Source organism: Kogia breviceps, chromosome 1, assembly GCF_026419965.1.
Source record: "Kogia breviceps isolate mKogBre1 chromosome 1, mKogBre1 haplotype 1, whole genome shotgun sequence".
Taxonomy (NCBI): domain Eukaryota; kingdom Metazoa; phylum Chordata; class Mammalia; order Artiodactyla; family Physeteridae; genus Kogia; species Kogia breviceps.
In genome coordinates this window covers 31,453,121-31,466,136 of record NC_081310.1, presented here as the reverse complement: position 1 = coordinate 31,466,136, position 13,016 = coordinate 31,453,121, and the positions used below count along the sequence as shown (strand labels likewise).

The 13,016-nt window shown below is 37.3% G+C and overlaps 1 protein-coding gene and 1 pseudogene across 4 annotated transcripts in view; one reads left to right on the top strand and one right to left on the bottom strand.

Annotated features, from left to right (window-relative positions):
• RPS6KC1 (ribosomal protein S6 kinase C1) overlaps positions 1–13,016 on the top strand; it is a 232,629-nt gene that overhangs the window by 35,319 nt on the left and 184,294 nt on the right. For all 4 annotated transcript variants that reach the window (XM_067029882.1, XM_067029876.1, XM_059073278.2 and 1 more), the window contains exons 2-3: positions 1,282–1,317; positions 7,488–7,608. In XM_067029882.1, coding sequence (XP_066885983.1) covers positions 1,282–1,317; positions 7,488–7,608 — 157 coding nt within the window. The remainder of the gene's footprint in view (positions 1–1,281; positions 1,318–7,487; positions 7,609–13,016) is intronic.
• Positions 7,810–8,581, bottom strand: LOC131762213 (NADH dehydrogenase [ubiquinone] flavoprotein 2, mitochondrial-like; annotated as a pseudogene).

The following is a 13,016-nucleotide window of genomic DNA, read 5'->3' as shown; positions in this document are numbered from 1 at the left end:
CATGAAAATACTGAGGGGAGAAGCATTTCAGGCAAAGGGAACAGTGAGAATGGTAGCTCTTAGGTAGGGGTGGGGATACACTTGATAAATTTGACCTCCTGGAAAAGAAGTCTGTGTGGGTAGAAAGATGGGGTGGGGGTCCAAGAGGTAATGGGGTTAGGTCCTGGGGCCTTGCAGGATAGTAAGGGATGATGCCAGGTGCCAATCACACCTTAAAGGCCCATATGCAGTCAGTCTTAGGAATTTAAATTTGAATTTAACTGTAAAATGCAGCTCGCAAGCTACCCTAAAGCTCCTTCCATTCCAGCTTGTCCAGCGTTCCTTCTCTTGTGTCTGGAATCCTCTCCTCCCCCTCGTCCTTCATCTTTGATGTTTTCCCTGACCTTTTCTGTCTGTTTTATTTGCACTCCCATCCCTGTTCCTATCTCAGTCTGTACTTACAGACTGGCCATCGTATCATGTTTACTGTTTTATGCCTTCAGCCAGGAGCTCGTTAAGGATGAGGATGATGTATATAATTTTTTATGGGTTAGTTTTGTTTTCTTCTTCACCATTAGGAGGTCAGTGATTACTTCTAACAGATAATGGTGTATGGGAGCATTGTGATTGCTGTTTTTTTTTTTTTTTTTTGCGGTATGCGGGCCTCACCGCTGCGGCCTCTCCAGTTGTGGAGCACAGGCCTGGGACGCGCAGGCCCAGGGGCCCAGCCGCTCCGTGGCACGCGGGACCCTCCCGGACCGGGGCACGAACCCGTATCCCCCTCATTGGCAGGTGGACTCCCAACCACTGCGCCACCAGGGAAGCCTGCTATTTTTTTTTTAACTTGAAATTTTTATTGAGCTAATTGTAGATTCACATACAGTTGTAAGAAATAATACAGAAAAAAAAGACAAAAAATGAAAAATAAAAAAAAAGTAAGAAGAAAAAAATAAAACAGTGCTATCCTTTTGTACACTTTGTCCAGGTGCAGCTGCTTTTTATGCTTCTGATTTATATGTAGGCTGGAAAGGGGGATAGACAAGCCTTTAGAATTATGTCAAGTAAGAGGGGAAGCATGAGGCATTCTCTTGTGAATGTAATAATACATGAACTTTAGCGTGTAGACTTTATTTTAGTTGTCTTTTTGCTTAATTTTTTAGTATGTGTTTCAGATACTGAAGTTATTATATAATTAACTTCTGTATAAGTGATATAGTATTTCTTTTTCTTTAAGCAAATTGAATTTTTCATACAAATGCTGTTGAAAGTAATGCAATGATTTATGTGTATGCTTTGTTTTAGGTTGTTTCACGAAGAAATCCAGAGGATGTCCAGGAGGTAACATGTTTATCCATATGAAAATTTTATTTTATGTATTTGACAAAAATTTAATTAAATGCTTTATTGAGGAAACAATTATTTGTATGTCAGTTTTTGTATTTGTTTGTTTGTCTGGAGATTGTCTGCAATTCATTAAACAATAGCTGAAGTATCTTATTTCAGACCTATTAAGTACATGTTAAGTTTCAGTAGTTGTTAAGTTATATAAATAAGAATTTCAGGAATTATAGTGCCGTTTAATAATGGGATAATTTTTCTGATAACTACCACTCATAAGATTTCAGTATCAGTTAAGGCCCCCTCTTTACCTATTTCAAAATCATGATGCCTGTTTGGTTAAAAAAAAAAAAAAAAGAAAGTATTTGGTAACTAGTATTAATTTTAAAGATCATAATAATAAATTATGTGTTTCCGTCTACTTTCATTTTTATAGTGAGTTGGCATGTTGACATGTTGGAAAACTGCTTTGGGTGTAGATGTTTCTTTTTAAAATTTTGTAGTTTTTTTACAGACTGTTTCCCTCTTTCTAAAATAACAGCTTGTTATATTTTTGCTTTGGAATTCTCTATTTATAATTACTTTATCCTTGTTATATATTCTTTAGGAATCCTAACTGTGAGGAGTTAGCTTTTTTTTAACATTTTAAAATTTACTTTCATTTTGGTCCTTGCTTATTTACAGAAGGATTAGAAGAGCATCTATCTATCTATCTATCTATATCTATTTTTTTCCTTTCTACTAAAGTGTTTAAAACAGATGTTGTAAATTGGCAGTCTTGATTCTGCAAGTTATTTTTTTAATTGCATTTTAATGTCTTCAGGTGGGCTATATGCTATCTATTTAGCCACAAGCCCCACTACTCCTTACTGTACATACCTGGCTTGATTCATAGATTTAAGTTGATTGTTTGCTACCGGTTGGTTTGAATTTGTGACACATGTTTAGATAATATTTTAACTTTTATATATTACCATTACTTGCTATATCTGATCTGATACTTGTTTTTGTCCTGTTGTTAAAAAGAGTTCAATAAAAGACACATTTTAAAATGATTTCATACTTTTTCCTTAGGGGTTTTAAGATATCTCACCCCACCCCCCACCAATAGCCAGGAAGAGAATATTGTAATATTGTTATTTAGGAAGAAAAGGCTATATCTATATCTATATCTATATCTAGATCTGTATTTATATATCTTTGTCCTTTCAAAATGGCAGTGAAAATAACTTGTACCTTTGATTGATAAAATACTCTTTCTACTTAAGTGTCAGTTGATTAGTGTCAACTATTCCTTAGAATTCTATTAATTATGTTGAATTAATAGTCAATACCAGGCTATTCTGCTTTTGAAAATTTACAACTCTGTTAGAATTGAAAATGGGTTGTGTTTCTGTTGAATACATTGTCTGATTGCTGTGCTGTAGTTTGTAGCTTGATGTTCCCCTTTTCCAGGGAGAATCCTGAACCAACCTATCCATGAACATACTCTCTGCCATTTCCTTAATCCTTTTTTGGGGAAATCTCTTTTATAATAACAACTGTTGGTGAACCATCAGAAAACTCTTGTAAGTGTCCTTTAGTTAGATGATTGCATGGTCCTTTGTTAGAAATGGAATAAAATTTTTAAAAGAATGTCTTCTGTCTAGCTTGCTTCTTGAAGTATAAATAACCTTGAAGTTATAGCAACATTTTTTGGTTTCCCATGTATTTCATTTAAACATTGGAATTCTTATTTAGGAGAGGAATTTTACCACCTAGAATTTGTTTCTGTTTCCTTTCTTTTCACTTTCTTTCTCTGTTAACAGATTCATTTAGTTATTGCTTAGAATTTAGTCATGCTTCACAAGTGCTATTGAAGATCAGTAGATGTACTGCTTGTCTAAGCAAGTATAGGGCTAATAATATGGTATCCTTATAAAAGTGGAGAACTTTAGCTCTTTTATACACACACACACACACACACACACACACACACACACACACACCTTGGTGCATGCCACCAGATAGCTCTGTTTTCTTCCTAAGGATGCCAAAACACTCACATGGAGTAAATAATTTAAAATTATGCAGGATAGTTTTTTCTTTTTATCTTTTAAAAATTCCCTCTAAATTGTTATTTATTAAGAGCAGCATGGGTGAATCTTAAGGGGGACAGCAATAGTTAATGTGGCCTCTTGTTCAGTAGATTCTCTAGAGCAGGGGTCCCCAATGCCCCAGGACATGGACTGGTACTGGTCCATGGTCTGTTAGGAACTGGGCCGCACAGCAGGAGGTGAGTGGCAGGTGAGTGAGCAAAGCTTCATCTGCCGCTCTGCATTGCTCGTGTTACCGCATGAACCCCCCACATGCCTCCCCCTCCCTCCCCGTCCACGGTCAGTGGAAAACGTGTCTTCCACGAAACTGGTCCCTGGTGTCAAAAAGATTGGGGACCGCTGCTCTGAACACTTGCAGAAGGTAAAGAAAAAGATGGAGATGTTGTGCCCTCCTCCCCCCACCTTTTAAAAAAAAATAACCTATAGCTCTGTTTCTCTCTAGGTAGTAAATTTCACTGGGGAAATGTGGGAAAGGAGAACCAAAATAGAACTTTCTGTGTATCATGTCAGAAACGTTGAAGTCATTTCATAAATAAAATAGTTTTAGAAAAGCTATTTGAGCACATTTGGAAATGTGTCAGGAGAAAGAAAAGGCTCTTCAAAAGGGGAGGAAAGAAAATCTGTAAGCAGATAGTATGGTAGTGATGTTACATGAAAAGATGATCCAGCTAGTTTTAAATACTATATGAGAGTAAAAAGGACAAAATTAATTGAATTGAGTGGTTTTGTAAAAGATCTAAAGTTTTTTTGGTATCGTTAAGAGAAATTATCTGAAAAGAAAGAATTTTTTTTATGTAAAAAGTATTTAAGGCAGTGTTTTTAATGAAAATTAAGCTTTTATTAAATTTGTAGTCTATTATGTCACTGAATTAATATTTAATTGAATTTTATTCAGAGTAACTATAATAAATAGGAAATTTCTGCAGGGTTGGTTCTGCAGAGTAATAGCTGTTGATATAACTTTTTTTTTTTCCTGTTAGGAAAGAATTGATTATTAGAAAAATATATGTTTTGCATGTATCTTTTGGGACTTTGCATAGTCCAGTTATAGACATCCATACTTGCTGATGTAATGGACGTGTGCTTTTGTTCACATTTACATTTTGAAGATTTCTAGAAATGTCCAAGCTCAAAAGGAGTAAGAAGAAAAGGAGGCAGTAGATGGTGACATTTTTGGGATTCTTTGATTTCCTGCCTTTTTTGAGGGTTTATATTTGCTCTTAGGTATTTCACTTCTACAGTCTTAGAGTCCAGAATAAGGAATATATGAGTGAATAAATTAGAGCATGGTGAAGAAACAAAGATTCTCTAATTTTTGCTATGACAGACTATCTACTGGTTTATATGCCATGGTATTATTATTATTATTGTGATTCAGTTGTTAACTTTTGCCCTTTAAGTTACTCTGACTTTATCTGAAAATGACCATAACTAGACTATAAATTCTATCTGCAGATTTAATCGTTTCCATGAGCTTCAGTCTTTTGAATAGCTCTCGTGTCTAGTTTATAATGGCTTTAAGGATTGCATTTTCCTTATGTAAGATTACTGTCATGAGGACTTCGCTGGTGGTGCAGTGGTTAAGAATCCACCTGCCAATGCAGGCACGGGTTCGAGCCCTGGTCCGGGAAGATCCCACATGTCACGGAGCAACTAAGCCCGTGCGCCACAACTACTGAGCCTGCGCTCTAGATCCCGCAAGCCACAACTACTAGTGAGCCCGCGTGCCCCAACTACTGAAGCCCGTGTGCCTAGAGCCTGTGCTCCGCAACAAGAGAAGCCACCTCAGTGAGAAGCCCGCGCACCGCAATGAAGAGTAGCCCGCACTTGCCACAACTAGAGAAAGCCTGTGTGCAGCAACAAAGACCTAACACAGACCAAAAAAAAAAAAAAAAAAAAGATTACTGTCATGAGCCCACCACCCATTTCCCTCTTAAGCCCTTGGCAAACGTGGTAGCACCATAATTTGATCTATTTAAAAATATAAAAATAACACTGTTTTCCCATGCCAAAATTATGTTGATGTATCAAAATTAGAAACTACAGAGAAGCAAGATATGAAAATTAAAATCACTTGTAATCTCACTATCCTGAGACCTTTTACTTTTTGAGTGTTGGTTTGGCTCTCTCAGTTAGTTGCTCTTACTCAGTCTTTTACTGGAACTGTTGATTTTCTGCTGTCAGCATTTGTCTTGTTTACTTCCATTTAAAATAAAATCTCTTCTTCCATCCAGGTGTCCTGTGTCATGGCATAGCTGAGCTTCTTAAATACTTACTTTGTGCTTGGTTTCTTCCTTACTTCTGGCTGACCCCCATCATTCAGTTGTTAGATTCCTCATCTTGTTACAAATGCTGAGAAATGTTTTCTGAGTGATTACCACCTCTCTCCCGATGACTCCCCAGTTAATACATCTTGATTAGTTTTTGCTCTTGAACTGCAAACCTGTCTTTTCTATTGGAGAACTCCAATTAAATGCCTCACATGCACCTAAATAAAATATGTCTAAAATTGAACTTCATTCTTATCTCAAAACAGCTTTTTCTCCTTTGCTCTTTACCTTAGGGAATAACACTACCATTTATCCAGTTGCAAAAGCCAAAATTTTAGTAATTATATTTGGTATCTCACTCTCTCCTTTTAAATACTGCATTCCCAATCACTTCTCTCTCTCTGTCTTTTTTTATTTTTTGTTCTAGCTATTATGTCCCTTCAGTATGCCCACCTAAGTCAGTACTTTGTGTAGGTGCTCCTTCCATAATACGCTTGGGCTACTGTTTTAAGCATTTATCATGCTGTCTTGTGATGTAGTTATTGTGTTGGCTTATTCTTCCTAATTTGACAGGGAACTCTTTAAAGGAGGGACTATGTTTCTCATTTCTTCATCCTTTGTGCCAACACAGTGCCTAGCATAAAGTAGGCTCATGAAAATATTTGTTTTGATGACTATTTTTGTTGTCAAGTAAATGAATAAAAGGAAGGCTCAGGAGGAAGCAGTTTGTTTAAATTAATTCATATTATAGTCTGACTAGTCTCCTAGGATTAAAAGCAAGTCTCCTATATTAAAGCAAGACACTTAGTAATCATGGTAGAATTTTTGATAGTATGGCAGAGTTTAGTGAAGAATTTCTTATATACAGGAGTAGATTTTTTGACAAGTCTCTTAAATCACACTTGGTTACCTCTTTGGCCTAAGATTTGCTTATTAGCATTACACTATTGAGTTTGTTAGAAGTGAAATAATTAGGTTTTTCATAAGTAAAGGCCCTAATATACCAGGTAATGGAATTTAAAACTCAGTTTTTACCCTATTTTGTGGCAACTGAGGGGCTGAATCAGCAACATCAAGGCCATGTGTCAAATTCTTTTTATTAAGTGTTTTTCTAATTTAATCTAAATAAGTTTAGACGATAATTTAAACTAATGAAGGTAAACTTTTACATGTTATATAATCTAAATGATTGTTATTTTGTTTTTTGAAATATCCTAATTTTAGTGGTATTCTGATCAGGATTTACCTTGCCTCCAGAAATCTTGTTACTATTTTTATTGAGATTTATGAAATGCAGAAGCTTAGGTTAATTATTTACTACAAAGCCATTTTTTTTCAGTGTTTTTCAGATTATTCTTTAGGCAAGTGCTGAGTATGTTTTTTATGTTTAAAAATTGTCTAAACTACTTTGTGTTTATAAACATGCTGTTTTTGAGATGAATATATATTTTGACATCTAACTCGTTTCCAGGGTAATAGTAATTAATGTTTGAAGAGGTTAAGTGACATTTTATGTAGTGTAAACCTTTTTTGTACCAGGTTGATATTTTTCTAGTATGAAGAAAATAGTACTTGTTTAAAATGAAATTTAAAAACCCAAACAGAACAGTTTGAGGAAGAATTGCTGCTTTATATTTTTAAATAAAATATTACTAGTTAATTTTAGATAGTTAACCATATTGGTTAGAACATATATGTTTGCCTTTGCATGACAATTTTGAGCACTTTAATGAAAAGATCATTTGTTGTTCGGATATCTATGGTTTCACTGTGAGTTACACATTTAATTATCTTCTCTCTTTAGATAATTGTTTGGAAGAGATATAGTGACTTTAAGAAACTACACAAAGAACTATGGCAAATTCACAAAAACTTATTCCGACGTTCAGAATTGTTTCCTCCATTTGCTAAAGGAATAGTGTTTGGTAAGTGATTATTTTGAAATTGTGATTTTGAAAAGTGATGATTAGCTAATTATGTATATATACTGAACACTGAAACACTGTACCATGAAGTCAGAAGCCCCTTATTAAGATAATTCCCATCATGCCTCAAGCAATTGAAGTTGTTTTTTCATGTTCTTTTTTTTTTTTTAAGATAGAAGATTCCTATTTTATTTCTCCAGTGACATATTTACTGTTGAATATAAATTAAAGGCCTGCTTGCACACCAAAGCCAAGTCCTTTAGTTGGTTCAGTCAAAGAGGTAAGACCTCTGGCTGGCTCACATGAGAATTGTCCACTCCTTGGCCCAGGTTTTGGGATTTTGCCAGCTTTGGGTTCATCAGTAATTTCTTCAATATCCTTAAGTGTCAGATCCTCATAGTAGTTGTCATTTATTTGAATCATTGGTGCATTTACACAGGCCCCTAAACATTCCACTTCTATACGAGTGAAAAGTTTGTCAGGTGTAGTCTCCCCAACCTTTATTCCAAGCTTTTTCTGAGTGGTCTCCAGTATGCTGTCAGAATTTTGAAGCATGCAAGGTATAGTAGTGCAGACTTGAATATGATACTTTCACCTGGCTTTCTATTATACATTGTATAAAAAGTTGCTACTTCATATGCTCTCATTGGAGGTACTTATAAAACTTCTGCAGCCTTGTTCATAGCAGAGATGGGCAGTCATCCATTCTGTCTTTGGGCTAAATCCAGGACTGGAAGCACAGCTGCTGCTTTATGCCCCTCTGGGTAGTTTTTTACAATGGCCTCTATCCTCTTATAGTTTTCTGGTGTGAAATCAAATGGAGTATCTGGGTTATTCTCAGGAGTATCTCTCTGCACAAATAAGGCTCCTCCAACTCCATTCTGCACGGCTGTCTTATGCAAATTCCTTATATGTCTTCCCCACTGGGCGGTGAGGCTGGCCGCGTGAGCCCGAGTGCCATGGAGAGGAACATGGCAGGCCAAACTGCAGGCCTTTCAGGTTGCCTGCTTTTTCATGTTCTTGCTGTGGTTTTGTTAACTCAGAATGCATTTACTCCTTTCTTTCATGAAAAAACAGCACCAGAACAACAACTCAAACTCTAACTGATGAAGCAAATAGAAAAACCCTATAGGAACATGAGGTGACATTGAATTATTCTTATCCAGTTGTCCCTTGGTATCTGTGGGGGATTGGTTCCAGGACCCCCTGTGGATACCAGAATCTGTGGATGCTCAAGTCCCTTATATAAAATGGTGTTGTGCAGTCAGCCCTCTGCATCTATGGATTCAACCAACTGTGGATTGGCACCTCATATGAGTGAAATCATACAGTATTTGTCCTTTTGTGACGGGCTCTTTTCACTTAGCATAATTTCTCAAGATTCACTTATGTTGTATCAATAGCATGTGTCAAAATTTCCTTCTTGTGTCTGAATATAGTCCGTTGGGTGTGTAGACACCATTTTGTTTATTTTTTCATCCATCAGTGAACACTGGATTGCTTTTACCTTTTATTAAAAATAATACTGCTGCTGCTGCTGCTGCAAAAAATAATACTGCTGTGAACATGGGTGTACACATATCCGTTCAATTCCTGCTTTTAATTTTTTTGGTTATATACCGAAAGTGGAATTACTGGATCATATGGTAATTTTATTTTTAATTTTTTGAGGAACCACCATATTGTTTTCCATAGTGGCTGCTCTATTTTACATTTCCACTAGCTGTGCATAAGGGTTCCAGTTTCTCTTCCTCCTTGCCAACACTTGTTATTTTCTGTTATTTTGATACCTTGGTGTTTCTTTTTTTGCCTTCATTTTCACATACTTAGTTTACTTTTTTAATATTAAATTCTCTTTGTTAAAAAAATTCTCTTTGGGCTTCCCTGGTGGCGCAGTGGTTGGGAGTCTGCCTGCCGATGCAGGGGACACGGGTTCGTGCCCCGGTCTGGGAAGATCCCACATGCCGCGGAGCGGCTGGGCCCGTGAGCCATGGCCGCTGAGCCTGAGCGTCTGGAGCCTGTGCTCCACAACGGGAGAGGCCACAACAGTGAGGCCCGCATACCACAAAAAAAAAAAAAAAAAAAAAAAAAAATTCTCTTTGTTAAAATAATTGATATGTTTTTGTAATCCCTTGGCTGGACCTTGACCAGTAGAGTACAGAATGTTATTTCTTGTTTTTTTTCTATAACTTTACCATAAATTTACTTGTATGGACAACTTTATATTCATCCTGTTATTTATTTTAAAATTAATTAATTAATTAATTTTTGGCTGTGTTGAGTCTTCGTTGCTGCATGCTGGCTTTCTCTAGTTGTGGTGAGTGGGGGCTACTGTTCGTTGTGGTGCACGGGCTTCTCATTGTGGTGTCTTCTCTTGTTGCGGAGCACAGGCTCTAGGCATGCAGGCTACAGTAGTTGTGGCATGCGGGCTCAATAGTTGTGGCTCACGGGCTCTAGAGCGCAGGCTCAGTAGTTGTGGTGCACGGGCTTAGTTGCTCCATGGTATGTGGGATCTTCCCGGACCAGGGCTCGAACCCATGTCCCCTGCACTGGCAGGTAGATTCTTAACCACTGTGCCACCAGGGAAGTCCCATCCTGTTTTTTTTTTTTTTTTTTAAGACTTGCATGTTTTTTTTTTTTTTTTTAAATTATTTATTTATTTATTATTTTTGGCTGTGTTGGGTCTTCGTTTCTGTGCGAGGGCTTTCTCTAGTTGCGGCGAGTGGGGGCCACTCTTCATCGCAGCGCATGGGCCTCTCACTGCTGCGGCCTCTTTTGTTGCGGAGCACAGGCTCCAGACGTGCAGGCTCAGTAGTTGTGGCTCACTGGTGTAGTTGCTCCGCGGCATGTGGGAATTTCCCAGACCAGGGCTCGAACCCGTGTCCCCTGCATTGGCAGGCAGATTCTTAACCACTGCGCCACCAGGGAAGTCCCATCCCGTTATTTTTTTATTTTTTTTAATTTTTTTTATTTTTTATTTTTTTGCGATACGCGGGCCTCTCACCGCTGTGGCCTCTCCCGTTGCGGAGCACAGGCTCCGGACGCACAGGCTCAGCAGCCATGGCTCACGGGCCCAGCCGCTCCGCGGCATGTGGGATCTTCCCGGACCGGGGCACGAACCCGTGTCCCCTGCATCGGCAGGCAGACTCTCAAGCACTGCGCCACCAGGGAAGCCCCCGTTATTTTTTTTTAAAAATCAATTTCTGCATGTGTAGTTGTAGTGTCAAAGTATATGGATGTTATTTTTCAAACGAGACAGGTTTTTTTTTCAGGTTATAAATTACCATATGCAAATAACTCAGATGATACAGAAAACTACTTAAAATAAAAATTCAACCTTAATACCATTTCCTAGATGGTATAACATTTTAGCATAATTTTTAGACTGTGTGTGTGTGTCCATGTGTGCATGTGTGTACATATGAGTATGCACATGCTTCTTTACTTTTCTGTACATATAAACTTCAAAATTGAAGTCTTGCTAAATGTAGTCTTGAAACCTCTTTTTCATACAGTGGTATATTGTGATCGTCTTTTCGTATCAATAAAAAGAATCTACATTGTTAATATTAATAGATGCATAGTATTTCAGTTTTTGTATATACCATGATTTATTAACCAACCTTTTACTCATATATTGTTTTTAGTTTTTTTGCTATTATAAACAACACTGCTTAATATTCTTATTCGTACACTGTAATGCAGATGTATAATTATTTAATTAGGATAAATTCCTGGGAGCAAAATTGCTTGATCAAAGGGTATGCATATTGTGACTTTTGATGCATATTGCATTATTGTTTTCAAATAATTTTAACATCAGTATTCTTTATACATTGGAATAACTTTAGAAGTCAAAGTAATGCAGGTATATGGCTAAGAAAATTGAAAAACAAAGCACAAAACAAAGCTAATAGAAGAATGTTCAATAAAAAGCAGTAGTTTCCTGGAGAGCAGCATCAGGATCATGGTAGCATGAGATGATCCCTTCTTTCCCCTTCAGTCTATAACTAGTAAAACTACTCAACAAAGTTTCCTTTGCCTAACAGAACAGGATGCTGGAGAGATCCACACATTTTTACATCTGAAGGTGACTGGACTGAGCACGTAGAGGAGGTGGAACCAGGGGAACAGTGGATGTGGTACCTGCAGTTTCAGCCCCCTGGCCATGGTGGCTGAGTCCACAGCCCCAGAGAATGCAGTAACAGCAGTGGAGGCAGCGCACATGACTCTGGCCTTCCAGCTGCAATGGCACCTGCAGCCACAGGGGACCATGCAGCTAGGCATGTGATCCTGCTGATCCACTGTCAAAAGTCAATGATAAGGAAAGAATTTTAAAGGCAGCCAGGGGAAGAAAGATAGTAACCTACAAAGGTACCCCCCCCGCCATTGGGCTTTCAGCAGATTTCTCAGCAAAAACTCTACTGTCTGGGAGAGAGTGTGATGACATACTCAGAATACTGAAAGATAAAAAATGTCAGCCAAGAATAGTCTATCTGGCAAAGTCGTCCTTCATATGAAGGAGAAATAAAGGCTTTCCCACACAAACAAAAGCTAAGGCAGTTTATCACCATTAGACTTATCATATAAGAAATGTTGAAAGGAGCTCTTCTACCTGAAATGAAAAGGCAAAAGTACACAAAACTTTGAGTAAGGTGATAAATAGATAGAATCAGAAAGTACAGCTTGGTGGCAGAATAGGTTGTTAAACACAATTGTGACATAAAGGTTAAAGGGAAAAAAAGCATTAAAAATAACTAGCTACTTCAACTTGGTAATTAACCCACAACATAATAAGGGATAATATGTGACAACAAAAACATAAAAGGGGGAAAAAGAAACATAAAAGGGAAAGAGGGAAAGGATGGAACTGTATAGGCAAATGAAGATATGATACTATCAGCATAAAAAGGACTATCTTATCTATGAGATGTTTTATACAAACCTTATGGTAACCACAAAACAAAAAATCTAGAGCAGAAACATGAAACATAAAAAAGAGGAAACTGAGCAAAACATTACAGAAAAACACCAAACTGGGACTGCTCTGGTGATGCAGTGGATAAGATTCTGCACTCCCAATGCAGGTCTCCTGGGTACAATTCCTGGTCAGGGAACTAGATCCCACATTCATGCCACAACTAAGAGTTTGCATGCCACAACTAAGGAGCTGGCGAGCTGCAACCAAATAAATAAATATTAAAAATAAAAAAAATCTTAAAAAAAACCCCTCCAAAATACCAAACTAAAATGGCAGACACAAACACAAGAAAAAAGAAGCAATGAAGATAGAGAGCAACCAGAAAATGTTAAATAAATGGCAGTACTAAGTCTTCATATGTCACTAATCATCTGAAATGTAAATGGGTTGAATTCAATCAAAAGAAAGAGTGACTGGGTGGATTAGA